Source organism: Paramacrobiotus metropolitanus, unplaced genomic scaffold, assembly GCF_019649055.1.
Source record: "Paramacrobiotus metropolitanus isolate TYO unplaced genomic scaffold, Prichtersi_v1.0 Parri_scaffold0000002, whole genome shotgun sequence".
In the NCBI taxonomy this organism is placed as follows: Eukaryota; Metazoa; Tardigrada; class Eutardigrada; order Parachela; family Macrobiotidae; genus Paramacrobiotus; species Paramacrobiotus metropolitanus.
The window spans coordinates 652,984-679,996 of record NW_026570222.1 but is presented as its reverse complement, the minus strand read 5'-3'; the positions used below and the strand labels follow the sequence as shown (position 1 = coordinate 679,996).

The 27,013-nt window shown below is 42.7% G+C and overlaps 5 protein-coding genes across 9 annotated transcripts; 2 read left to right on the top strand and 3 right to left on the bottom strand.

Moving 5' to 3' along the window:
- Positions 1–570: 570 nt before the first annotated feature.
- On the top strand, positions 571–6,841 carry LOC129588008 (uncharacterized). 3 transcript variants are annotated; one of them, XM_055482022.1, is made up of 20 exons: positions 571–858; positions 1,539–1,711; positions 1,804–1,902; positions 2,197–2,320; positions 2,386–2,539; positions 2,608–2,685; positions 2,770–2,935; positions 3,060–3,254; positions 3,368–3,558; positions 3,614–3,807; positions 3,872–3,959; positions 4,028–4,180; positions 4,345–4,478; positions 4,586–4,667; positions 4,739–4,872; positions 4,935–5,060; positions 5,209–5,425; positions 5,499–5,676; positions 5,967–6,139; positions 6,202–6,841. In XM_055482022.1, exons 2-20 carry the CDS (start codon positions 1,560–1,562, stop codon positions 6,303–6,305), a joined length of 2,742 nt encoding a protein of 913 aa, XP_055337997.1. In that variant the 5' UTR covers positions 571–858; positions 1,539–1,559; the 3' UTR covers positions 6,306–6,841. The 3 variants fall into 3 exon arrangements, with proteins under 3 accessions (XP_055337997.1, XP_055337986.1, XP_055337991.1); XM_055482011.1 differs by lacking the exon at positions 571–858 and adding an exon at positions 890–1,142; XM_055482016.1 differs by lacking the exon at positions 571–858 and adding an exon at positions 1,161–1,470.
- Positions 6,842–7,124: 283 nt separating this feature from the next.
- LOC129582981 (ras-related protein Rap-2b-like) lies at positions 7,125–10,140 on the top strand. Of its 2 annotated transcripts, XM_055474626.1 has the most exons (6): positions 7,125–7,465; positions 7,807–8,144; positions 8,450–8,625; positions 8,708–8,764; positions 9,117–9,196; positions 9,275–10,140. In XM_055474626.1, exons 3-6 carry the CDS (start codon positions 8,481–8,483, stop codon positions 9,896–9,898), a joined length of 906 nt encoding a protein of 301 aa, XP_055330601.1. In that variant the 5' UTR covers positions 7,125–7,465; positions 7,807–8,144; positions 8,450–8,480; the 3' UTR covers positions 9,899–10,140. The 2 variants fall into 2 exon arrangements, with proteins under 2 accessions (XP_055330601.1, XP_055330609.1); XM_055474634.1 differs by lacking the exons at positions 7,125–7,465; positions 7,807–8,144 and adding an exon at positions 8,183–8,247.
- A 59-nt stretch (positions 10,141–10,199) lies between these two features.
- LOC129582996 (ras-related and estrogen-regulated growth inhibitor-like protein) lies at positions 10,200–15,603 on the bottom strand. Its single transcript, XM_055474648.1, is given in 5 exon segments — positions 10,200–10,941; positions 11,204–11,283; positions 12,542–12,565; positions 12,568–12,597; positions 14,669–15,603. Coding segments are annotated over 5 exon segments (633 nt in total). The 5' UTR covers positions 14,721–15,603; the 3' UTR covers positions 10,200–10,494.
- Positions 15,604–17,944: 2,341 nt separating this feature from the next.
- LOC129585394 (uncharacterized) lies at positions 17,945–26,966 on the bottom strand. Of its 2 annotated transcripts, none has more exons than XM_055478065.1 (8): positions 26,852–26,966; positions 20,732–20,860; positions 20,076–20,669; positions 19,493–19,901; positions 18,680–19,233; positions 18,429–18,533; positions 18,264–18,345; positions 17,945–18,177 (listed from the first exon to the last, which is right to left on the bottom strand). In XM_055478065.1, exons 2-8 carry the CDS (start codon positions 20,858–20,860, stop codon positions 17,990–17,992), a joined length of 2,061 nt encoding a protein of 686 aa, XP_055334040.1. In that variant the 5' UTR covers positions 26,852–26,966; the 3' UTR covers positions 17,945–17,989. The 2 variants fall into 2 exon arrangements, with proteins under 2 accessions (XP_055334040.1, XP_055334032.1); XM_055478057.1 differs by lacking the exon at positions 26,852–26,966 and adding an exon at positions 21,080–21,198.
- On the bottom strand, positions 22,002–26,144 carry LOC129588491 (uncharacterized protein K02A2.6-like). Its single transcript, XM_055482706.1, has one exon. It carries the CDS (start codon positions 26,142–26,144, stop codon positions 22,002–22,004), a length of 4,143 nt encoding a protein of 1,380 aa, XP_055338681.1.
- Positions 26,967–27,013: the final 47 nt, after the last annotated feature.

Genomic DNA, 27,013 nt, shown 5'->3' with positions numbered 1-27,013 from the left:
AATATGCTCCTACATTATGCTCCAACCATTTTTCACACCACAATAATTACCACCTACCCCTTATAATCTTCGCATACAATATGCTCCTGCATTGTACTCCTACATCATGTTGAAGCATATTGCAATGTTCTCCTACATATGTAGGAGCCTATTGCAATGTACTCCTACATATGTAGGAGCACCTATATGTAGGAGCAAATTGCAGGAGCATATTGGATTACGTTTGTTTGGATACTACAGTTCCGTTTTTCTCCTTCAAGAACCGATGAAACCGATGCAATGTGCTCCTACATTATGTACGAGCACATTCCAATGTGCTCCTACATAATGTAGGAGCAAAGAATGTAAACTAAAAAAGATGCCGAGCTAACAACGCCATCTACAAGTTTCACGCATCGTTACTCGACTCATGTCACATGACTCAAGTCACATGACTGTTAGGCCCCACCGCTTCCTTCAACCGGCCGGACCCTTCCGTACTCTACGGGCGCCAAAAATTACTTTTGTTTACACACGGATATCGAAGACCAAAAACCGAAACTACAGTTTCATATATGCTACGACTGATTCTAGTCGTATACCGCATATAAGAACCTGTCACGGTTCAGTGAACCTGCCGCAACAAAAGCGTTATTAACGTTCCAGCTTACATAAAAAATCATCTTCCGCGCGCGCTCTCCTTTTTTTCTTTTGTCATACTCGTACACATCGCGACTACTGCTGGGCAATGTGCATATGCACATTTACTTACTCTCGCACCGGAAACATCACCGGAAACAGCTGATGCAGCAGACGCGCGCTTGGCATGTGGTACTGGACAACATTGTGGTTTGCCCGGTTTGGACAACCTGATAGTAAGTAAGTGCTGACCTTCTCCGGGGGGCACTTCACCGAAACGAAGTTTCCTGGCCCAGGTACCTGGTTTCTGCTGTCTGTTTTGAACAATACAGTTTTTTTGTGGAAGCAGTCTGATGAAGGGTTTTCAGCGACGCGTACATTTTTTTTCTACGATTGCACTTCTTATGAGAAAACAAACTGCGACCATTCTACTTCTGTTAGTGTGCGCTCGAAAGTAGCAGGATGGATTTACAGGACCAGTTCTTCGAAAATTCTTAAGTTTCGAGGGTAACTCTCAGCCTCAGGTAAACGGAGAATTCTGTACTTGATATTCACAGGCTTGTAACAGTTGTAAGCTTGGCGAAATCTTTAGTTTTCTCAGTGTGTCTATCCTGAAATGCGAAAGGTGTAATCTGCTATCACTGCCATCATGCCGTACAGATAAGTATTAAAATCTTTGGACATTGCTCCACAAGGCTGTAACCAATAACGCTGTCAGTTGTAGTTTTCTAAGCAGCTCGGACGATGAAATTCTAGCGCTAGTGGTTGGCAAATTCCTGAAACTGCGATATCGGATGACTAAATCGCCTGTAGCCCTTAAAACAATCGGTCCTTGATAGTTTTGTTATTCGCGTATGATAATACCCAACGTTTAATTAATTATTGGAAGCCCGTGAAAATGCGGTATGTTTCTCATTTAGGCGCAAGTGCCACATCACAGTATGTGGAAGCCATCAACAAACACCGCTCCATCTTCGGGAACTCTGCGCAGCGCCACGGAGCAGACGTCTATGAAGAACGCAGCAGGCGCTACAGCTGGATCAGCATCACCACTCACACAGACGTATCTGGCTCGCTTTCTGAAGATTTTGCAGTAAGTGTGGTTTTCCTGTTAAATGTGCAGTGGCACGGCGTAAGGCGGGAAGCGGCAATAAACGATGAATTTCATGTCTGATTTACATTCAGGCCGTACGAGGCCACCCGGGAATGGCTGCGGAAACGGATAGAACAGCAGGATTTCGCTTTGCTTGTGCAGGAAGAGGAATTCCGAAAAACGCGCAACAAGTACGAGCACTTATGTCTAGTTCTGGCAAATACTGCACGATTGTGCAACGAAAATTTGAAAAATTTGGCGCAAGTGTAGTGCCGTTTTATCCTGTTGCCTGTCGATGTCCACTGGACCGATATTCCAGTGAATCCAGTCTTAAAAATTAATTAGTTTTAAGCTATTGTTTCAAAAATGTTTTATTCCCTTCGAAATTACTTTCATTGAAAAATTTTTAATGGCATGAAATTATGGAAATCGCCCTTGTCGAAGGTTAAGATTTCCTGACTTCAGGTTTTTGCCTTAATTTGTAGCTTCATAATATTAACCATCAAAGCGATCCGTCGAGATCCTAAAATCTTGAAGTCGAAGTACGAGGATGTTTTCTGGAAAGAACTCATGTATCCCCTTATAAGAGGCTTGGCTGACAAACTCGAGGTATGCTGCTATTTGTACCGCGCTTAGCTGTAAAAGGTTCAATTTTTAGTTTTCATTTTACTTAGTTTGATGACAACAACAACGTTCAGTTGGCACTGCGGGAGCACATTGCTTGTGGACATGCAGCTTTCCAAGGATTTATCGAAGCTGCCTTAACGCGATTCAGTTTCCAGGTTGGAGATTTTAACTCCATTCCGGTAGCTCTTGAATGCTCATCTGGTAAAGCGATTTTTTATTTGACTTGCCAATACCGTTGTTGAATACTTTAAACTGAACATTGTTCACAGATTTGGGTTACAACGCAGACCAAGTTTCGTGGATTGGGGCTTTTCTTTCACGCTGTCTGTGCTGTATTGGCGATTTGTGTAAGTTAGTACGATTTTAATATTTATTTTTGGCCTCCTGATTTCAGTAAGTGTGAACGGCTCAGGAATTTTGCTTTGTTACAGATCGTTACTCTTACAAGTACAATTACAAAAACATGGTTCCTGCTTCGCAATATTACGAATTGGCATCTTTGACTCGTCCGTCAGATGGACGGGCTGTGTCCTGCATCGGGATCGTTCAAAAGGACATCGGCGAGCCTTTCGCTGCATCGTACTATTACCTTCTGAGGTTCGTTCTTTTCAGTAAAGGTTGTGCAGCTCTGGTCTCTTGTGTAGACAGCTTATTTTTAAATAGATTTTTACGTATGGCATTAGTTTTTATCTCTGTTGTGGATAATCTTTTGGGGTTGCAGTGCGTGCAAGAAGTCAAAGTACGGATTCTATCTAAAAAACCTGGAATCGATTCACGGCCAGGTGGAGGATTTATGCACCGCGTATGGAGCTGGGCTTGAACGACCCAGCATTGATCAAGATTCGCGGGAAATCATCAAGGGGTTCTCGGTCAATGTTCTGAACGTTGTGTTTTCTCTGTTGGTCGACAGTGAGCCGTAAGTCTAGTTGTGATTTATTAGTGTGCAAGTTGTAGAGCCCAAGACGTTGGGGATGTAATCACTTGCTAAGAGAATGGTTTCCTTAATCCTGCTTGATTATTTGATGACAGACCTCCTGAGAAAATCAGCCAGATATTCGGGATTTCCCTTGAATATCTGTCGGCATCTTTGCGACAACCTGTTCCTGACTCTGGCGAATGGAGGGATGCCATGTACACTAATACGACGTACCTCCATCCTGACCTTCTTTGGAAGATCTGCCTGATGATGATTGAAACGTTTTATTTAAAAAAAAGCGAAGGTATTGCGAGCCCGAATTTTTTCGGTTTGTGAGATTAGTGGGTTTGCTTTTGCAGCGGACGTATCTCGTGGCCAGAGCTTTAATTCGTTATGTGCGTTTTTGGTGACCATGATTGGCAAAATTACCACGTATGTGGTGCAATGTATACAGTACTGGCTTAATTACACCAGTTTTCATTTGATTCCGGAGCCTGATCCAAATGCTGTTGTCAAAGAGCTCTGTAGCCAATTGAATGTACCGAAAACTTCAGTGAGTTAATACAATTAATATTCGTTTTGCTTGATTTTGGTTACCGCATGTTTTTTTCTTGTAGGGATTTGCCTCGGTAGCTGGAAAGCAGAACGGACGATCGTACAACTCTCAGAATTTCGTTAGTTGCAACACTGCCTTTGATGACCACAGTATGTCGACAGAACCGAGAAACGGTTGTTTTACAGATCATGTGTAATTTTTGGTATTACTTTTTAAGCTGTCGACACCGAAAATTTGCTTAACCGTTTTGCTGAGGGAACTCAGTTGGATTCTTCTATGGAAACCTTTTGGTCCACGTTTTGCCAAGACCAGTCATCGGAAAAGCTCGACAGATTCGATTTCGATATCCAAGAGAGTATGAATTTTGCAGGTATGTATCTGTATAGTGAGTATTTTGACTTGAATACGTTGACAAGGTAGTAATTATTACTCTGATAACTATGCCATGTTGACTTTCGACGATATACGGTATTAATTTTTGGTTTGGTTGTCTGAACTTGTCTCGTATTAATTTTTTTATTGGATGGTTTGCAGCCGGAACCGGGCAGCAGTCATCGTATCTGAAAGCATTCGCGGCTTTCAACGAAACCTTGATCCATTTGCCGCTGGTACATCTCTTCTACCAGTGGATTCGGTGTGACGATGAGATGTGGACATTCTGTACCGTTGTACGTCTTTTTCTTAACATTTTAATTCTATACATGTATGATCTGAAATTAGGGGCATTGTTGTAATTAGGATTTAAAATATTTTAAATACTTGTATTTTCTCACAGAATTTCCCGGACGTAATTTGCAATTTTGTGGACATCATAAATCTGCTGTCGATTCCAAAGTTTGTGACTTTATATGTTAAAGGTGAGAAAGGTGTTATAAGTAATTTTCTTGTGACAAACACTGACTTGGCTGTCTGCGTCCTTAACTTATAGAGCAGAACATCGATCGATTTCCCCTTGAAGAAGAAATTTTGCTCCGTGAAACAGTTCTTATGGATAAATGGCTTAGCACGCTCGATTGGAACGGTTTTTACCGGCGCCGGTTGCCAGTTATAAAGATGGAAAATGTTTGTTCTGTTTTTTATTTTCCTCTTTTCATTGAAAATAATATTTCTCCAAATTTTGATAGATGATTCTACTGAATTATCGCTTTTTGGATATGGCAAATATGTTGCGAAAAACGGGACTTGCTGTTTTTGACTCGGCGAAAAAGAAATGGATCTGTACACTCTCTCGGAAAAATCTAGGAAATGAGGTTTGCGACGCCGCTATTTTTCCTTCGAAATTTTGTTAACTAAATAATTTTGAACGTGACCGCGACATTTTGCGCAGTACTGTAGTACAGGATGTATACTTACCTTAGATACTGAAATAGAAGAAATGGCGAAGATTTACATTTATAGGTTGTTCCGGATCGTCAACGAAAGCTTCTTGTGGCGCAAAAGTTGGGGAGAGCATGGTTTGCAGAAGAAGCCAAGGAACGCGAAAAAGAAGTCATGAATCGACGTGCCGACCTACCAAAATATTTGGTCATCGACACCAGTTGTTTTGTCAGGAAACTGGAGTGGGTTCAACGCCTGTATGCTTGCAAGCTCTTCAAAATCGTCGTTCCGGCTTACGGTAAAACTCACTACTAGCCAATGGATTCTTGAAAAAATTATCGGTATAGAGAACTAGTTATTTTTACTGGTAGTTTTGGAAGAACTTGACAAAGATAAGAAAAGTAAACAGTTTCGAGATGCCATTCGCTGGCTGGAAAAATCGACAGACACTAAGGATTTCAACCGTGTTGAGATCCAAAAATGGAAAGATATGCACAAATATGATGTGGAATTGCGTTCGGATTGGGAAAACATCACTCACAGCGAAAAGTATGTGATCGCGTATTCTTGGGTCTCATTACTCTTATACAGTTTTATTTGGAATCGTAGAATCCATTTTTACAGTTCTGGTTGTGAACTTCTGAATTAGCTTTTCTGCGTGTCATAAGATGTAAAGCTATTGTCGAGCTGGCAAAATAGTTTTAATTTTGTTATTTTGTACATGAAAGCAAAAGAGCGCTTTGTGGCACTAATCAACAATAAACATTGTTATAGTAGCTCGCTGGCAGGTTTAAGGCTTTGCTATATTTAAAGCAGTGTTATGAATGTGAAGTCTGCAGGTCCGTCCGTGTCATGGTGGATTGTGCCAAGTTCTTCTCCGAGGAAGTAAAACGGCAGACCGACGATAGCCCGGATTATGGATTGCATATTCGGGTTCTTACCGATCTGGATCTGCAGTCGGTATATTGCGCTCGAGTTATTGACCAAATGGATCGTCTGGAAATGCCACACGGTACAGCCCAGTATCCATTTATTCGAAGTATGCTAGATTTTAACGGACTCCTTCTGTTTTAGAAATCAAACTGATGAGGATTCACGATTTTATGGGATGGCTGGACGAAGGCCCAGGATATTTCCGTAGGATGCAAGAACAAGAAGACTTGAATCGCATTACATAAAGACTGATGCAGTCTGATAAGATGGTTTTCCTGGTGGAGATAAGGAATGGAGGTCGTAAAAAATCGCGAATATTTTGGATGAAACTAACAATTTCTGGAAGGCAAGGTGTCCGTACAGCGATCAGCTTTGGTGATCCTTGACGGTAATAAAGCGGGACAAGATGAAGGCGACGAGGAATGTGGCGATGACGAAGAAGAAGGCAAAAATGTAGAAAGTTTCCTCGTCGAAAATATCGGTAAAGGCAGGCAGTTTGCTGTAGAGGTGATCCGCCAATTCCAGTTTGTTAACTTTGGGTTGCATGATCAAGGATACTAATCTACTTATTAACTTGGGAAGATTTTGATAATACTATCGTTCTTTTCGATGCTTAGGTTTTAGATAGCTTTTAACGGACAAAACTGATGCAACAATTCTTGAGTTTATCTACGGGATTTCTGTGACACATTTGGCTGGTACGGCGTATGTTCCATCTGGTAAAAAATCAATAAATGGTGGTGGTTTGGCAAACGATGGCAGTTATGCTGACTGCTGGTGAGCTCATGCCGCTTGAACTTCAACATAGCCAAAAATAGAATCTGATACGTGCGATCCCAGCCAGTGGCATACAGTGCGACGTCGGTACCGCTCCGCAGTGGACAACTGGAATTGCGCCGTATGAAACTGAGGATTGAGTCATAATACTTATGGTCGTGGTTGTAAAAGTCAGTATCCTAAAAACACAGTCCTATAAGTCATGTGGAAAAAAAGGCGCGCGTCTGATTTGGTACAATACTCGAAAATTCGGTATAAGAGAATGTGTAGAATACTACTTATGCTTTCGGTTAGATGTTTCCGCATTTCTAACGCTTTTATGACTATATAGATATTCGAAAAACACACTAGTCAATAGCCACAATATTAATTTCCCCCGCCTTGGTCAGGCTGAGTCGGTCCACTCAAAAATTTTGTTTTCTGAAATTGCATGATAAATATTCTGGTGTTGGGAAAGTGTTACCAGGATAAACTACTTCCAGTTAAATTATATTTCAATAAATGGTCTTCGAAATGCAAGTGATGAGTGCTGACTTCCGTCAATTACCGTTGCTTCGAAGGGCTGATTATGCAGCCGATGAATTAGATAGTATCTGTGTTAACTGCTGGTCGACGCTATATATATATGGTAAGGTAAACTGTAAATATACAAATAAACAGAGTAACAGATGTTTTGGCAGTCAGAAATGTGATCGCCTAACATTTAGTTAATTAAATTACGATTAGAGTTTTTATTGAAAATGGATTCATATGTACAAAATGCGAATGCATCGTTGAATACGAAGGATGTCTCGCTTATTCCATCGCTTGAAACCTTTTATAAAACAAAATATAGTAGTTATTCTGCGCGCATGCGGTAATTATGAACTTTATACGCAGTATAAGAATGATGCACTGCACTGCATTCGAAAACCACGGCCTATATGAACTACCAGCAATTTGTTACCGTTAAAATGTGAATCATTGTAGTTAGTAGTGTCTACCAGCGTCGGCGTTTTTGTTATGTGGACAGTGGACGGGATAATGCTAAATAAACTGAACGATACTACAAGCACTTCGCCGCTTGTTGGTTTGCGACAACATTATTAGGACATCATTGATTTAAATCAGGAAAGTATATGAGTTTTAAAAATAGCGAAACTGTTTACACGGAAATTTACCAGAAATCTCCTAATGTACATTTACTTTTTCATTGTGCTCCAAAGAAGCAAACAACGTGGCTTGGACGATGTCGCATACATCTGCACAACAAGCAAAAATTTCCTGCCTGGAAGTTTACAAATTTTGAAGTAGGATGTGGTATTTAGGTGGGTGACTTTTAACCAATAAAAAACTGACTGTGAGAATTTTGCTACACAGTGGTTTGATCTACTTTTAGACTTTGTAATCGATTTACCATGATTGCGATTTGTGAGTAATACAACTGTCCAACTTTTTATTTCCAGACTGCAGATATTTGCATGGTCTAGGGTGTTCTACCTTTATAAAACAATAATGCAAAATTTTGCGCATCCTCTTGTACATAGAATGTTATTTGTTATAACTTTCAGTACCTGACGCCGCAGTTTGTACATACCTATAAGTTACGTTTATAATAAAATCCGCTACACAGTGGGTTATCACACCGTGGGTCATCGTCGGACATGAACACTACGAAATGCTGGAGCGCGCCGGGTGATAAAACGGTGTTAGATTACACCTCCTTGCGGAAGCTATCAATAGGTATGAAATCGCCGCTGCCAATTTTTCGCGTATTAATACTGGGAGCATCGTCCGTGGGCAAAACAGGTGCGGTATAAAAATTTTTTACGCTAGATGCAACAGAACGTCGCAGAAACTGTACAATACAAAGTTATGTTTTATGCTGTAGCTTTGATTGTACGATTTGCAACCCGTCGTTTTATTGGCGATTACGATTCCACTTCAGGTGCGCAACTTTTTTTTGCTTTTGAAGTGACAGCTACCAGCCTACCACCAACTTTCTCGCGCAGTAACTCATAACTTGTTTACACAAGTTATGAGTTACCGCGCGAGAAACTTGTCATTTAACAAAAAATATATTAAAGGTCAATAAGGATTAAGGTCACTCCCAAAAATTTTTGGGAGTGACCTTAATCCCGATTATTGATCTTTATTATATAATTTGTGTTAAATACACTATAATTCCTTCATACTAAGAATTCATAAAGCATATCGATTTTTCTAATTTCAAATGCTACAACGTGTACCAATAAAATATTCTATAGTACGATTGTACATGCTGTTACCTGCATTTGCAGAGCGAATATACCAATGCCAAAGAAGTTTGCTGGACTCTCAGCATGTTAACTTTATTGTTTTGGACCCTATTAGCAACGAGGTAGAGCATCTTTCTCATGCATTAACATTTTCGCGCTACTTCTTTTGGGCTGCAGTAATGTTTGTTTTTTTCTTGTAGTTCAAAGCCGAAAATGAATTTCGAGACCAGATTTTATGGGCCGATGCATATTTGCTTTTGTACTCAGTAACCGATCAAAGCAGTCTAGACGAAGTAGATCGTATGCGGTTCCTGATTAACTACACGAAAAGGTCGCGATATCGAGAAAAGAATTTGTTCTCCAGTGCCGGAGAAAGTGTGGCATTTTTAGTTGGTAACAAGGATGATGTCTTTGGTGAACGTATGATTTCCTACGAAATGGGTCTGGCACGGTCTCGGGAACTGAACTGCTCTGCATTCTTTGAGATATCCGTTAGGGAGTCGGTGGATGCCCCAGCCAAAATCTTCCGTGACCTTTACGAGACATGGAATCAAACCCAGCAGTATTACTCACTCCGTCCGCAGGTGTTAGCGCAGGATGCCTCCTCAAAGTTGCAGCTGCGTTCGCGACTGCAAAATAATCGTTCCATTTCGCTGCAACAGTCGATCTCTCCAACTTCGAGTGGTCGTTCCTCATCCGAAGGGGAAATTTCCCCACGACTCAAGCGCAAATTATTGCCGCACATAAGAGCAAAGCAGTTTTTAATCGGTCTTTCTCAGCAAAATTTAGAAGAGTATGGCGATTCAAATGCGGAACTGAAATAAGTACGCACCGGGCACCTGCAGTCGTTCGGATCTGGGAATATTGTTCTGGAGCGTCAAATTAAAAAAACCGTTCCCGATAATAATAACAAATAAACCTGCCAATTTTTATAAGGTCTGTTTTGTTAACTGTATAATCAAAAATTTTAATGCCTTTTTTACAACACAAAAATGGCCTTACCTTGGAAGAAATCTAAATACTATTTGATTGTCAGTTGATGTAATATATAGATCCTTCAATAAATGACAAGCGTTAAACACGTACTGCATTAATTGTCAGATGACTTGGACTGCTCATACAGAGCGGAAGAACTTCAGAACACCCATAGTTTTCTATTGATAATTTTTACAGTTAACCAAAAGCATCAAGATTATCGCTTCCACAGCATCAACGTCTTACTGTAAGTAAGTAACACATAGTTGGTCAATCTGTGTGTATGCAGTTTATAAAATTAAATAATTAACAAAAGATGTAGCGCAAATAATATGAGCAAGCACAGTCGCAAATGTCTGTCAGAGCGAAACATCAGCAGCATGTTGCAAATAAAAATTGCTAATCCAGAATAATAAACTCACTTCTTGGTCTTGCATCCCACTATTTACAGCGATAGAGACGGACGTTTTTTGTACTTGTTGGACTTGCCAAACATGGCACCGATCATTTTCGACACGGAAACCAGACCCAGTCCCGCTCGTCTGGGCAGTGTTTTGGGACTGCCCAGACGGATAGCTCGGATTTCGCGGAGGATGCTCTCGAATGCCAGACTGACCCCCATGAAACTTTCCGCGACTGAAATCTCGTAAAACTGGCAGCCGAACGTCTCCGCCACACGTTGACCTTCCACCAGGGCCACATCCCGACGATGCAGTAAATCCCGCTTATTACCCAGTAATATCACCGAAGTCAGGCTTTTCTCCTTTAACTTTTGCAGCTTCTGTAAGAGTTTAAAGGCGATTCGGAAGGAATCGCGGCAGGTAATACTGTACATGATGATGACGGCGTCGCTCCACAGTATTTGCTGTTCGTCATCGTAAACGGTGTTCACCTAACAAACGGTAAACCCTGTTAATACGAAAAGGCAACTACAAAGTATTTCGAGTGATGGTTATATGGAAGTACGAAAATACGGAGTATTCTGATGTTGCACGATTTACATTGACGTAAAGCAGATGCCATATCTACCAGTACCGGTCACTACCGGCACTCACCATTTTTATATGAAATTAGTGCGTTAACAAACGGTAAGAGTCCATAAGAGTACTTATAATACAGCGGAAAACGTTATGTATGGAATGCAAGTATTACACCTTTGCATTGGTGCAAGGATCCAAAATTTCCAAAGCAAGCAGATCGTTTTCCAGTTGGATGCCACACCGATACAGCAAATCTGCAAAGAATTGAAAGAAACAAAAGTAGTTCGCCAGTTTAATACAATTCTTGTTGAAGCGCATGGCGAGAACCGTTTATCGTCAGCTTCGAAGGCGTTCTATCGTTTTATATAATCACCGTTTTATTAGCATATTTCCGAGTAATTAAATACAAGAAAACCTTTTATAAAGTTTTCAGCGTTTGATTCGAGAATTTTGTAAAACTTCGTGCGTAGTGTGGGATATGAACGATGCTCGTATAGATTGTGGAATAGTAAAGTGCAGACCTTTGCAGCTGCGTTTTGTATTAGTATTTCCGGCATTCTAAGAGTAAAGCAGGCCGCCTACCACTGTAGCACGATAAACCAACAAATGGTTATTAATGTACAAGTAATTAATATTCATTTTCGCATGAGCATACGTTTTCAAGACTACTCTTTAAATGTCACGAGTATGAAATAAATTGTTGCTTTTTTCAATCATCAGTTGTCATTTTCTTCGTGAATCATCAGTATCCCATAAAAGTCGGGAAATTAACGAAATATGCCTTATATGCGCTTCACCGTGCCTAATTGATACATACAAAAATGGATCTAATTTCGGTTGACGGCAATTTAAAGTGCGAACAATAAAGTGGGTAAGCTTTTATATTTGATGAATACCAGAGGTATGCAGGTATGCACGTGCGAAATTGTGTTTGACGAAATGAGTTTCCCTCTATATCGACCAAGTCCGTCAGCACTTCACTGGGCTACACTTCACAAGGTTCACGTTCACTTGTGTAATCAAGAATAAGTGTTACCTCATTGATCTAATCCTTTAATCTCACAAGACACTTCCGTGCTCACTTTTGCTACCGGGATCATTTGTCATTAGCGCTTCTTTGCCTCTTGCATATCAATACATATGCACAGACATCAGTTAGACCTACGCATCACGTAAAGTGTTACGAACGTGTCAACGTAACCGGAAGGAGGAGAAACACGATATTCGCGGTGTATGCTATAAGCGTGAGTTTCTCTAACTGGTGAACATAAGTTTTGCAAAATTCTTGAACAGAAGATTTAATCGTTTTGATAATGCTTCGGTTTTTTAGAATCGTCCGTAGTATGAAGTACAAACGGCACACACAAGAAATTACCGTAATTTGCGGTAGCATTTTAATTGAGCGCGGTTTGAAGAGTTTAAAAAACAACTTCGTGCATTTAAAATTCGGTGCTCTACAGTATGTGGACGAATACAAATACAAACAGAGTAGAATTAGTTTCTGTAGCTAACCTGTGTCCGACATATATTCCCCAGGTATCGTCGAGTCAGATATCGCACAGATAGGGCTGAAATGTACATGCTGTTAACATCAATGTATAAGTAATATATATAAGTGATATATATAAATTACGCGTGTGGTTAATTATTACACAATAGTTGCTACAATTTACAGCTTTATTGGGTACGGGTTAATACAATTGTACGTAGTCCATCACATTAGCGTCAATAAAAGATTCAGATTAATATGAGTTATTTTGAGCGCTTATAAATATTTGTGCGTATGGTATTCACAAAAGAATATCTGCTGCAAGGCAGATTGACGTTCACGTTAGCATAGTTTACGATATTATTGTGAAATAAATAGTGAATCCTTTGTTGGGAATCCATGCACATCATCAAAAATTATACAGTAACAAATTGGTGATTTATATGGAATGCAGAACGCATGTAGAATTCATTTGCGCCTCATTTATCAATATGCATGCCGCGGCTGATCACATATTCACAGCCTACCCTTGCTAATTACTGTATATTATGGTGTTTCGAAAGTTTCAAGCACCTGACTTGTACTCCATTTGTTCTCTGTACAATAATACGCCCGAGTAAAACAACTTGCAAAAAAAACGTTAACTTAACGTTAGGAAACGGCTAAAATTGACACACATCCGTTAACCTAGCGGTACTTGAATGTTAAACTAACGTTTTCCTACAAGCTGTTTTACTCGGGACGGGACCTGAAAGCTTGCCCGGTCAATGTAAAGAAATGCTGGAGCATTAAAGACAATGGTAAGCAATCTACCACGATTGAAGTAATTGGTCCCATTCTACTTGTATGTATGCTTTCATACCTGCATGGAACACCTGGTATGCACACCGCGCAGCCGTCGTACGGTAATACATGTAAGGGTTATTTACTTACTTAAAATTTACGACTCCCATTACCACAATGGATGGCATGCGGATGAAATATTCTCAGCAATTTCGAAATATTCACATTTAGGCTTTTGTATGCATTTAAAAATCTTTGATAGTTATGTTTTATAATGTAATATTTAATTTAAAGCTGAGACTCTTAATTGATACAATATCATGACTACTCATACAGTCTATATCTGTTTATAACTACTACTCTATATGTTTATCTACTCTATATGTTTATAAATTTGGGACAAGATTTTTAAAATATTCCATTGAAACATTTTATTTTCATGCAAGCGCCGTACGAGCCATTTACGTGGACTAACTTAACGTCAAAAAGTCTGACAAGTCATGCGACAGCTTGAAGGATTGCAGAAATGATTTGCTTACTCGGATTGCCGTTACGAAATCAACACAAATCCACAGTATTAGAGCGATTCCAGGTCAACAGGAGGACGTTGACTGTTGTGGTAAATTGTTATGAAATGAGCTGAATTAGCTTACTTCGTTAACGCCTTTCAAATATATTGCCAAATGTATACCAAGATTACGCGGTCAGATTAAGGCCAGGTTGTTCAATAAGTCACTCGTTGGAATTATACAATTTACTTGTAACAAGTGTAAATAAACCACATAGGACACCTACGGCCGCATATACATGCAAAACGTAGGTGATTACCGCATGCATCTGGCACTGCAGTTCAAATATAAAAAACCTACTATTAAAAGCTATTTTTAAATCTGTTATTTTTGTGACGCTATACTAGACCATAGTTTATTATCATAAACTTTTGAAATGACTTAATTTTTAAAGGGTCAGGAGTTTATTTAAGAGCAAACGCGATAACAATATTATCAAGAGCCTCGTTATCGCGTTATTGTAACTGCGAAATACTTAAGTAAAGCGTACATTCCATTAAGAAATCGTTATTGCAAAGTAATTTGGTATTTTTTAATGAAGAAATGTGGGATACGTAAGTTAACCAATGACAAAATCAAGGGTAATGCCCATTGCACACTAGCAAACACGCAAATTATATAAAAGGCTGGTAGCGAAAGTTTACAATTATAAACGTCGCGAAACTTTTTAAAAGTTACATTTGAATCCGTACCGTATACAGTATAATATTTTATACGACTTGTCCATCATTTTTACAATCTTGCAAGTTGCAATACGAAAGTGCATGCTTAATCGTATGCGCGTTAAAGTGTACCTACCAGATTTTCCAACTCCTGAATCACCCAATAAAAGGACACGGAATATGGACATTATATTCCGCAACAGTTACCGGTGGGAATTGTTGATCAAATTTGATGCTTTTATGGATTACGAATACCGTAATCCAAATTGCGGCTGATTCGAATTCCAAAACAACTGTGCCGCAGATCACACATTTTTGAACTGGACACTGTCCATGCAACATTAAGGTTGTCACATTGTGCGCATCACTTTCTCGTCTGCAGTGGCAGAAGATTTATTGTGAAGCTCCTGCATTCACTAATTGGGTTCCGTTGTCGACGGTGTGTAATCATCAGCACGAAAAACGAAATCACTTGAGTAATCAGTTGTGCATGACAGTTTGTGGTAAATCCAGCTAGTTTATTTCGACACTCTGAAATTGTCCATTTGAACGAACGCGATGCAAATTACGTCGAGAACAACTGCACATGATCAGCAAAAACATCATATGAAATGCACGTGTGGCACACTCCAATAAGATGACACCAAGGTATAATTATATGTACACCGTATGTGAAAATACGTATATAGATATATATATGTGGGGCGGTTCGAGGTGCGCTGACGGTATTGGTAAACGGCTTAGAATAATATGATGCCAACTGCAAACGCGGTACGTCGACTCGTCAATACAAACCACACTTCAAAGTTATGCAATTATGTTGCTCGTGCAACTAGTAGAGCTAGTGATCGACATTAACACCGCAATCACCGGCGTTGCACAATTATGAAATATTTAAATTGTGCTCAGATCAACAGGTTCGGTATTTTTGCCAGAACAGTGTATTTACGGAAAAAAACATCGCTACTTGAGCGTGGTGACTGTAGTGTATGATCATGAGCAGCATTTATTTTTGAATGAGCGGAACTGTCTTCTAATAAATATGATTATGTTCCCGGAAAGGTTACAGCGTTGCGCACTGCGCTACAAGTGGGTGCTTAAGATGACCAGAAGGCGCTTTTATATATGGAAGAAAGCTTAAGCCTCTGAAATACACACAACCCAGCTGCTGTTTCGCATAATCGTAGGAGTTTGTTAAAGTGGTTGGACAAGAGTTCAAAGGTAAGTAAACGTGAGGCCCTCTTTGTCAAGATCAAATTCGGCACCCAGCGTGCTGTTCAGCTTTGACAATACAACAACAATTTGTTTGTTACATCACCATGAATACAACGTGTGTGCAAGGAAGCGACCTGATAACAGATTGTGCTATCAGCAAATTATTCAACTACTTCTCGAGTTCAGAATTTATACGTGCGCACGTAATACATAAAACCCATATACGACAAACGTTACGTTTCCATACCAGTTTTCTGTTTACTTCTAGTAAATTTTACATGTGCTAATACTACATTAGAGAATATTTAATGTTAAAATTGCCGTACAAGCCTTCTACATTCCAATACAAGTATACACGAGGAAGCAAGGGGATTGAGAATGAAAACCAGAACGGTGTAACGAAAACGCGCCACAATTTGGCAGTGTAGGGCAAAACTACACCGCATTGTGCATGTTGACGTTAAACGTCGCAACTGAGAAAACGCATGATGCGATCAAAAAATAAAAATGACAGGCAGTTACAATTAGATAACCACATTTAAATGCGCATTCCTCATTTATTTTGAATGTCTACCCTGAACTAGCATACAGTGAATGTTAAAAGTTGAAAAGGTAAGTAAATGACGAGCTTACTTACTTTTACTTACTTACTTACAATTTTATAAATTCCTTGTCTACAGAGTATGTGTATATACAGAGCAAATACATAGGGTGATGGAATAAGATAGATGGAAATTTCCAGCGTTATATTACTCGTACAAATATCGATGGCTAATATTATCTGCCCAAAAATTCTGTTGGTTCGGGAATGTTCATAAGGTCATAATCTACTGCGTTGTCTTTCGTCGTAGGGTTATGCGCGTCAAGGGTATCAAGGGAACTAGGAAGTGGATGACCGTATCCGCCCAAAAGGAAATGCAGTCGGGGGGACTTTGAACCCAGAAGCGGATCCACCGCGTAATATCTGTGATTATTCTGCCATGATGGCAGTGGCCCGGTAGCAAACAATGGCGTTGCAACATGTAACCCTGTATAGGCGAAGCTTTTTTGGACGGCCTTCCCATAACGACCTGTAAATTAGGAGATGGTTAAAACTCGAGAGTCGAAGCAACGTGCCGAGGATAAATAATGGGAAAAATTAAGCAGAAATTACAATGCACATTTACAGTAATTATATCGTTATGAAACCTGACCAGTGAGGAACATTCACTCAAACTCGGGTACATACTATGTTTTCATTGTCGTGAAATGGTAAATTTGGCGTTTGCCTTTCATTGAAAATATGTCGGCCAAATTCTGTACGTCCTGCATTATTCAGATTGCTTTGGATATTGTGTTTATCGCTGCTTCTACACCTAATTGTAAGTACAATACTTAAGGAAACCGAATCATCTTTCATAATTCCTCGTTGTTGAACGAGCCATGAAAGCGACCAAAAAATAAAAATTCAAAGATTACCTCGATTCCCGTAATGACCTCTGATAAAAATTCGTGCGGATGCGCCAGGAGGGCTACTCCAAGGGTCAGATCTATGCAGCAAGAGCACACCCGCAACCGCAAGTACTATCAACAAATGTTTTGCAGTATCCATTCCCAGTCTGGATGACTGATCTGCATATATTTCCGCAGATTCCTATTGATATCAACTTGAAGATAAGTCATACACATATAAAAATGCAGCAATCTAATACAAGCTAGAACAAAATTAGCAAGGTGTTGTCATAGACGATTCGAGATCTATACGCTACGAAAGGTTCATATACGGTACATTCGCAGTTACTCGACTAAAAATAAGGCAAGATGTAATGTTACACGAGTATATGGAATTAGGTGACATCTCCTCACGAAGAGCTTACTTATATGAGTTTTATCTAATTCCAGACACTCCGTAATAGTGGTAGTTGTTGTTATCGACAGAAGACCACTACGCAGGAACATTTTTATAAACAAACCATAAATACCATCCACAATATTATTAAGCTAATTGACACAAAAGGACAGTTCAGCAAAACAACATGCCGCACATAATACTGATACAAGGACGATTACCGGAACCGCAAAATTCCTGCTCATCCTAAACGACAAATATCCGATTCAAAGTAAACAAGCGCGCAACATTCATGCTGCCGCACTTACAGCTAATACAGTATTAAGTAAGGTGCGACAAAGTTATCCTACATAAAATGTTTCATTTCACTTTGTACTAGTGACATCCAGAAAAAATTATTTCCGGAAAACATCTTTAATCCACTTTGGCCAGATGACTCGCGTTAATGGGAGCGGGCGCGCTGGTAGTTTCTTGACTTTGTGTCGATTCAAACCAACGCGATTCCTCCAGTGGAACACGGGCAGGCAGGAAAAACTTTTTACCAAACACACCAACTGCGGGTAAATGAGATAATATAACGGCGCGGATCTTGAGCAAGCAATCTAAAACAATCAGAATCTGGTAATGCCAATAAAAATTTTAAATTCCACTTTTCAACAAAGAAATAATATGGAAATATGTTTCTTACCGGTTTCGGCCATCTGTTTAGCCCGCATGTCTTGTTCGAATTCCGGTATAGAGAGCAAACGATGCGGATTGGGAAAATAAACCTGAAGCCAGTATCCAAATGTAACAACCAGACACGCGATAACAAGTATGCACTGCCGGTAACTGAACCGATGCACCTATCTACCTTGATGACTTTCCACAAAGATGATAAGATAGAGCTGACTTCGTTAGGTAGAAGATGGTGAACCACGTTGCCAATAAAACAGTATGGTTCATGCACCATTTTGCTCTGCAAAACAAAACTCTGACTTTCTAGATATCGATATATCGAAGATATCAAGTCTTTAACTTAATTTGCCGACCGTTCACATTTACAAATGCCACACACAATCATTAATCATTTAAAACCTTTTCGTTTCAAGAATTACCACATACCTTGGAAAGACACTTGAGTAACCAAACCGTTTGCTGCAGCGCTGCCTCATTTCGCCGGGATGAAACGCTTTCGAAACTAGTTTCCCAATGGATATACAAGCTTATAAAAACGGGTCGTATAATCGGCGAGAAATATACAAAGCCATGAGGATGACCTGCAGCCATATCGACTATCTTCATCCAGACCGGATTCTTCCGAAACGCACTGACAATATGCACGTTACGATTGAAAAAGGCCACGCTCTGAAATTCCGGCCACCATATCACTTTGTCAGCCTCTTCCGGCTCAAAAGTATCAATAAAGCAGGCGGCCAACCAGCACCAGCCACCGAAAGAATACAGACGCTTTTTTAAATATGAATACGTAGTAACATTTTCCAGTCTTGGTGCCTTCTTGTCAGAATTCTCCGAATCAGGAATCACAGATATCCTCATCACAAAATCCTTGTACTCCACTTTAAAACGATCAGAAACTTGTTCATCTGTGTTTTTCGAATTTCGCATCTCCGGTAGGTCAGGACTAGCTGGGCTTTCCAAAGCCAACCCAGTAGCATCTGTAAAAGAGCAAAGACTATCGGTGTAATACCAAGAACCAAAGCATCAAGCCTGGGACCGCATACTAATTCAGCAATCATCAGCACGATTCAAGTGTCACAATGCAGTTTATTAGTTTAAAGCTACAGAAAATGCGATTTAAAATGTAGACGCATACAAGTCTTGTATTATGAGAGCAAACCAGCTTGTCGAAATTCAAATCAACCTTGAAAGGTTCAGAAATTGTTTTTCAAGAAAGCACACCACCACAAGCATTACCTGGAGGAGGAGAAGCCGGTGAAACATCTTGCGGAGGTGGAGGTGAGTCCGGTGCCTGCACAGTGTTAGGTGTGCTAGATGGCTGTGCAGCCGACTTCTCCGGATTAAGTGGTATTCCCTCTTTTGCCGGAAACGATTCACAGCATAACCACAGTGCGTCTACTGCCATTGTCTGGTTGGCCAGCGCTGCAGCAGGACTTACTGTCACCACTTTAAACTTTTTCTTCGGTCGTGGCCATGTAACCAGTCCATTTCTTCCGCCGTTTCTCAAGGCCCGCGGTTCCGGACGAAATCGCAAAAGCGAAGGCATACTAAGGTTCTTTATATTCATCTCGTATAGCGATAACTCGTTGTCACGTTCGTAATAAGTAATCTGGCAATTTCCACCACTCATATAAGGGACAATTTCCTGAAACAAATAAGCAGAAATGATAAATCCTGCTAGACGGCAAACGCCGCACTAGATTATTTTCAGAACTGTAGAAAATTTCTAAAAGTGCTGACAATAATTAAAAATTCCGTAATATTAACTGAAAACTTGCAGAAAAGCGAAATTTACCAAATCTAATATGTACTAACTTACGTCGTAGTCCAGAAACTGGACAAAAACCCACATAAAAATGACCGGAAAGTCCGGCAGTCGGCACAGCTGGCCTATTAAGGCCATAAACTGTTCTCGCAAAGTGGGATCTCCTTCGCGTACAGCCACGGCAAACAGTTTCAGCATAATTCGCGCCATCAGCACGCGACACTGCGCATCGAGGCAATTCGGCACAACATCCCGCAGGAAAAAATTCCTCAGCGCCTCATCATCCATCAGCGATGCCCAGTGCCAGTTGGTATGTTGCAGACACCTGAGAAACGCTCCGAGATGCAGAATCATCATGTCTCTGACGATGCCTGCAGTTTGCTGCGAGTTCTCCTCCTCCAGTACCTCTTTGCCGGCCAGCACGAAAAATCCCGGCACGGATAATACACATGGCTCATTCAGCCGAGATTCGTAGAATTCCTCGAGAAAATCGGCAAAACGGCTAGTGATGACGGAAAACCACTCATCGTCAGAAACCACTGTGGCTGCGGGAATGTCAAGCGCAGGATCTGCGCGAAGCTCCTCGAGCTCCGCTTCGTGCTTAATGAGATCTTCTTTCGTGTCAACAGCGAGAACCTCCACATATTTCTGAATGGAAGACCAGATACTTCGCTAACAGTTGAACTCAGTGAATGCGCTAGCTTGCTTACCTCAAGCTCGGAAGATCCTTTTTTCGTCGATTGTCCGCGAATTCTTTTAATCTTTAGCAAACCTTTGGCTATCAAGTCAGCGGATCCATTCTCTCTGTCGTTCACGTTGGGCGTTACTGTTGCATCCATCTGGAATTAAATTGGATGTCATAAAAGTCACTTTATATTTGGTAAATTCTGTATGGCAACTTTAGAAACTGCTTCGCATCAAATTTATAAAAACTCAAAACACTTTGTTTTGTCGTCGAACAGAAATCCTGGTGACTAATTGTAAGAATGAAGATTGTTATTAATGTTATTAGAGCTTGTTCTAGACACACCACGGTGACGATAACGGTGATGACTCACCACAAATTTATCGTTTTCTTGCTTCTATCGTATCGTTACGGTCGTTGTGAGCACGATAAAACGTCCTGCTATCGTTGTTCTTTCCCGGTAGCTCCCGTCTGCTTACAGAAGTGGCAAACTACCGTTGTGCCACAAGAAACTAGCAAAAGAAACATTCCTCTATTTTTTAAAATAATTAAAAGAACAGTTACTACAAAGAAAACGTTTCAAAAGAATTTTTTGCGAGCAACTGAAAGATCGGGAGTCGCGTGTTTGCTCAAACTCCCACCCCATAAGCGGCTGTCACGTCCCTGCTCATCCACTCCAGTAATTTTATTTACAGCAAAACCGAACCGAACCCGAGCCGACTTCGAGTCTATCGTTATCGTTGTGCTCAGCGAACAAGCAGACTCTCTTACGATGGCGATTACCGTCACGGTAACCGATCGTGATCGTCACCGTAGTGTGTCTAGAACAAGCTCTATTGTTGTTATTTGCAATTTGCTAGTAAGTACTGCCAGTATGCCATTAGCTGATCATTAGAGCTTGTTCTGGACACAACACGGTGACGATAACGGTGATGACTCACCACAAACTCATCGTTTTCTGGCTTCTATCGTATCGTTACGGTCGTTGTGAACACGATAAAACGCCCTGATATCGTTGTTCTTTCCCGGTAGCTCCCAGCTGCTAACAGAAGTGGCAAACTACCGTTGTGCCACAAGAAACTAGCACAAAAAACATTCCTCTATTTTTTAAAATAACTAAAAGAGCAGTTACTTGTCATATATTATCATAAATAATATATTTATTAGGCGCGCCACGATGTACTCTGAATGTTTACATGATCTTACAGTCGCAGCTGTATTGGTTGCTATGTAAAGGTCATGCACTATCACACCTCCCCCAGTGGGAAAAACCCACTCAACAACAAAAAACATAATTAACCAAAATTGGGATCTTTAATGAGCCGCTTTGGACTCACTCCGGCATTTGCACGCGCTGTTCTTCGTGGTGCTGGATTGGCTACCGTCGGCACTTGCTTCTTCGGTTTAATCGTCCTCGACTCTTTCGCAGGCGGCTGCGTTGTTTCATTTTTGCTTTCAGCATTTAATTGTGCAGTCTGCTCTGTCACGGTATTCTGGCTGCCGTCGGTGGTGTTGGCTAACCCAGTGCCTTTCTCTGGCACCTCCGCTTTCACCTCCTCGGCAGGTTCCTTCTGGGTAGGTTCCACCGCTCGTGGTGAGTTCCCATTCTGCTCTTCTGGCATATCCAGATCGACATGCTCGCCAGCGTTCAACCAGTGGCGCGGTCGCAGTTGGTTCTCGTGCCTGCGCCAGGTCATACCGTTCACTAGCACCTGCCATATTCGCGTACCTTCTCGCTTCAGCAGTTTCCCGCTGACCCAGTCCACCAGTCGGTTTAGCCGGTAGTCGCGCGTCAGCACCATCTGACCAGGCTGGAAATTCTTTGGCTTGGTGTTTTTGTCAAAATTACGCTGGTATCGCTGTCGATTTTTCTCAGTCGTGGTGAGCAAGACTGGCACCAGCAAATCCATGGTGGAACGCATTTTGCGACCGATGAATTGCTCCGCTGGCGATACTCCAGTCGTCGCGTGTGGTACGCTGCGGTAACGCCACAGGAACTGTCGGAGAGCGACCGGAAATGACTTTCCGTCTTCTCGCAGCTTGGCGATACCGTCCTTGACGGTTTGCACAAAACGTTCCGTTTGTCCGTTGGACTGCGGATGTCCCGGCGGTGTCCGTATGTGCTTGATTCCGAACTGCGCACAGAACTGGGCAAATTGTTCCGATGTGAACTGCGTCCCGTTGTCTGACACCAGTTCGGCACATATCCCGTATCGACTGAATAGATTCAGGAACGCTTCGATAACCCCGTCCGTCGTGGCGTGTTTCATCGGAATGACCTCTGGCCACTTTGACAAGGCGTCTACCACGATGAACAGCATCGTTCCTTGATACGGACCCGCGAAGTCCATATGAACACGCTTCCATGGTGCTTCCGGTACGGCCCACTGCGACAAAGGAACTTTCGGCGTCTCCTTGGCGCGTTCGGAACAGATCCGACAACCGGCCGCCAGTCGCTCGATATCCTTGTCCATCAGTGGCCACCAGCAGTAGCCGCGCGCTTCCGCTTTTATTTTGCTGACGCCCATGTGCGCGTCATGCAAATGTGCTAGGATGGCGGGACGGAGCTTCTCCGGGATGACGGTCCGCATTCCCCAACAAATGCATCCGTTGACCAGTACCAACTCCCGCTCCAGCCGCTTGTACGGCTTCAGTCGATCACCTATAGCGCTCGGCCATCCGTTGCGAATGTAGCCGGTCAGCTCACTGAGTTCCCTGTCTTCGGCTGTCTCGGCTGCAATCGCTTCTGTGGACACTGGAGTGTTCCGTAGACTCTCAGTGTGCACATCACTGACGATGTTGTCCATCCCCAGGTCAGGGAGTCCACTCAGCTGTGTGGAGTGCATAGGCAGTCTGCTGAGACCGTCGGCTTGACCAAACTCCTCAGTGCGGCAGTACTGTATGGAAAACGTGTAACCCATTAACAACAGTGCCCATCTCTGCAGCCGGTTTGCGGTGATGACTGGGATGCCTTTCCGGCTTCCAAACACATTAAGAAGTGGTTTGTGGTCAGTCAGTAACGTGAATTCTCGGCCGGCAATGTACTGATGAAATTTGCGACATCCGAATACAAGTGCCAACGCCTCTTTCTCAATTTGCCCATAGTTCTTCTCCGCCGGGCTGAGCGTCTTGGATGCGTGCGCGATGGGACGTTCGGTGCCGTCGGGGAAACGGTGACACAGTACTGCTCCGACACCGTACTGTGAGGCGTCCGCCGCTAATACCAGTGGCATGTCCGGATCGAAATGGACAAGGAACGTGGCCCGGGCGATTTCCTCCTTCAACCCGTTGAAATTGGCTTCGCACACCTTCGACCATTCCCACGTAACACCCGCCTTCAGCAAGCTGTGGAATTCATTGCACTTTGCAGACAGGTCCGGCAGGAATTTGCCGTAGTGATTCACGAGTCCGAGGAATGCCCGGAGCTCGCTCACGTTCGTCGGCCTATTCATGTCCAACAGTGCTTTGACACGATCGCGCGAGATGTGGCGGCCTCGGCTGTCGACGACAAATCCGAGGTACTCCACGGAACTCTGCATGAAACGACACTTGGCTTGCTTCAAGGTAAGCCCGTGTTCTTCCAGCCGTTGTAGCACCTTCTCCAGGTTACGGAGATGTTCTTCTTCGGTTCGGCCTGTGATGATGATGTCATCCAGGTACACGGCCACTCCCTCGCATCCCTGCAGGATCTTCTCCATGATCTGCTGGAAGATGCTTGGGCCGCTGGATACACCGAATGGTAACCGGTTGTAACGGAAGAGACCTTTATGCGTATTGATAACGACGAGTTGCTTGCTGTCTTCTTCCAGCTCCACTTGGGCGTATGCTTCCGCTAGATCCAGTGTGCTGAACGTTTGCCCTCCATTCAACTTAGCAAACAGTTCATCTGGAGTAGGAAGCGGGTATTGCTGCGCGTCCAAGGAATCGTTGAGACCGGTACTCAAATCGGCGCAAGTCCGGATATCACCGGCACGCTTCTGCACCGACACCGTGGGAGCCGCCCAATCCGCGTGGTCGACCGGAGTCAGGATGCCTCGCTGCACCAACCGGTCCAGATCCTTTTCCACGGCGTCACGGAACGCAAACGGCACCATCCTTGCTTTGCAGAACACCGGACGGGCGCCAGGCTTCAAATACAAACGAGCCTTGTAATGCTTGCAGTGTCCTAGCTCGTCTCGGAACACTGCCTTGTGGCGCTCCAGGATCTCCTTCAACTTTGGGTTGCTGCTCACAGCGCACACGGAAGTGTCCTGAAGGTCGCGTAGACTTAGGTGACTGAGATCTAGAGCGGCAATCCAGTCACGCCCGAGGACATTTCCGCCACGGCCCACTACCACCACCGGCAGCGCCTTTTGTGTACGGCCATGCACCACCTCCAGTGTTGCCGTTCCGATGACACTCAGCGGATGTCCTGTAAAGCTTCGCAGGGGATGGGAGTACGGGCTCAGTCTGGGCGCTCCAATACTTCTCCATGTGTCTGCCGTGATGATCGTCACCGCAGATCCGGTATCCAGCACAGGTGACACAGCTGTCCCGTTCAGCTTCAGTGGTACGTGGATCGATCCGCCAACCACTGCGTTCACCGACAGGACATCGAACTCGTGCTCGACCGCCCACGTGCGTCTTCCTTCCTGTCCTCGCGACTGGGGCTGCTTCGGGCTGCGGCATACCTTCGCGATGTGACCTTTCTTGTTGCAGTTTCTGCACACAAGATCCTTTGCCCAACAGTCTCCGCGAGCATGCGTAGCAGAACCACATCCCGAGCACGCTGTCGATCCAGCTGCCGTATTTTGGCTAGGCGGGTTTCCACGCCCTCTCATTCCTCCGCGGCGGTTCCCGCGATATCGATTCGCGCCACCGCCCCGTCGTTGACCTCCGTCTACACGCGCAACTTCCACTGTTGCTTGACCGCGCTTCGTACTCCGCGTCAGCTCGTACTGTTGAGCTAGCTCCAATGCCTTCTCCAGGGTGGTGAAATCTTTGGACATTAAATGTTGGCGCGTGGTGTCATTCGCCAGTCCATTCAGGAAGGTCGAAGACATATTCTTTTCCAGCACGTCTGCTGGAAAAGAACAGTGGATCGCTTTCCTGCGGAGCTTGTTCGAGAAGTCCAATAGGGTTTCTCCTGGCTCTTGAGAGATGCGAAAATAATTCGCCCACTCCGTGGTTGCGTTGGTCTTCTTCACATACGCGGCTTCGAGCTTATCGACGATCTGGGAAGTTGTGTACTCGTCTGGATCTTTGGGCAAGCACATGGAGTGCACCAACTCCATTGCTTCAACACCAAGAGAATCCAGGAGCAGAGCTTTCTGCTCATCACTGTCGGTGACCTTCTTGAGCTTCACATAATTACGATATCGAAATTGCCATGATCGCCATGTCATGGATGATGGCTCGAATCGCAAAAGGCCCGAAACGCTCTCTTCCTTGGGAGGCATGCTGGAGGTTGGCTGGTTAGGATCCAGATCAAATTAGTCCGTATGAGTAAGGACTTCCTTCACGCCAGTTATGTCATATATTATCATAAATAATATATTTATTAGGCGCGCCACGATGTACTCTGAATGTTTACATGATCTTACAGTCGCAGCTGTATTGGTTGCTATGTAAAGGTCATGCACTATCACATTACTACAAAGAAAACGTTTCAAAAGAATTTTTTTCGAGCAACAGAAAGATCGGAAGTAGCGTGTGTACTCAAACTGCGACCCCATAAGCGGCTGTCACGTCCCTGCTCATCCACTCCAGTAATTTTATTTACAGCGAGACCGAACCGAGCCCGAGCCGACTTCGAGTCTATCGTTATCGTTGTTTTTAGCGAACAAGCAAACTCTCGTACGATGAAGATTACCGTCACGGTAACCGATCGCTATCGTCACCGTGGTGCGTCTAGAACAAGCTCTAATATTAGCTGATTAATAGCAGTCCTCTTCTCAGGACTTCTCAAGTCTAAAGACCGGACGAAACACAATGGGCAACCCCTGCGGGTGTGGTATTTTCGACTTGAAGCCCTCCCCGGCTCACCGTGTAGCGCTGTACCATATATAAACACATAATTGATCGGGATAATTCTCAAAAATTCAGAATAAATATTAAAAATAAAAATCTAAGTATAAAAGTTGAAAGTAAAAAGTAGCTGACTTACCTTCGTGCAACTTTGATGACACTGTTGTCTTCATGGATCAAAGGTTTTCTCATACGGTCAAACCATGAGTCAGTCAGATAATGTTTGATTTTCCTAAAAAATATCATTTCTGTGAAGTGCGAACGTTGCTGCATTTATATTGATCTTCCGGCTTTTCCATGC

What these genes read in the sequence shown, in the direction of transcription:
- LOC129588008 (XM_055482022.1), top strand. Translation starts at nt 1,560, where the DNA reads ATGTGGAAGCCATCAACAAACACCGCTCCATCTTCGGGAACTCTGCGC. An exon ending in CACTGCCTTTGATGACCACA is followed by an intron (nt 3,960 to 4,027) that starts GTATGTCGACAG and finishes TTACTTTTTAAG; the next exon opens with CTGTCGACACCGAAAATTTG. An exon ending in TGTGACTTTATATGTTAAAG is followed by an intron (nt 4,668 to 4,738) that starts GTGAGAAAGGTG and finishes CTTAACTTATAG; the next exon opens with AGCAGAACATCGATCGATTT.
- LOC129582981 (XM_055474626.1), top strand. Translation starts at nt 8,481, where the DNA reads ATGAACACTACGAAATGCTGGAGCGCGCCGGGTGATAAAACGGTGTTA. An exon ending in CGATTACGATTCCACTTCAG is followed by an intron (nt 8,765 to 9,116) that starts GTGCGCAACTTT and finishes CTGCATTTGCAG; the next exon opens with AGCGAATATACCAATGCCAA. An exon ending in TGGACCCTATTAGCAACGAG is followed by an intron (nt 9,197 to 9,274) that starts GTAGAGCATCTT and finishes TTTTTCTTGTAG; the next exon opens with TTCAAAGCCGAAAATGAATT.
- LOC129585394 (XM_055478065.1), bottom strand. Translation starts at nt 20,860, where the DNA reads ATGGATGCAACAGTAACGCCCAACGTGAACGACAGAGAGAATGGATCC. An exon ending in TACTCAAGTGTCTTTCCAAG is followed by an intron (nt 18,534 to 18,679) that starts GTATGTGGTAAT and finishes TTTGTTTTGCAG; the next exon opens with AGCAAAATGGTGCATGAACC. An exon ending in TAAACAGATGGCCGAAACCG is followed by an intron (nt 18,178 to 18,263) that starts GTAAGAAACATA and finishes TGATTGTTTTAG; the next exon opens with ATTGCTTGCTCAAGATCCGC.
- LOC129588491 (XM_055482706.1), bottom strand. Translation starts at nt 26,144, where the DNA reads ATGCCTCCCAAGGAAGAGAGCGTTTCGGGCCTTTTGCGATTCGAGCCA.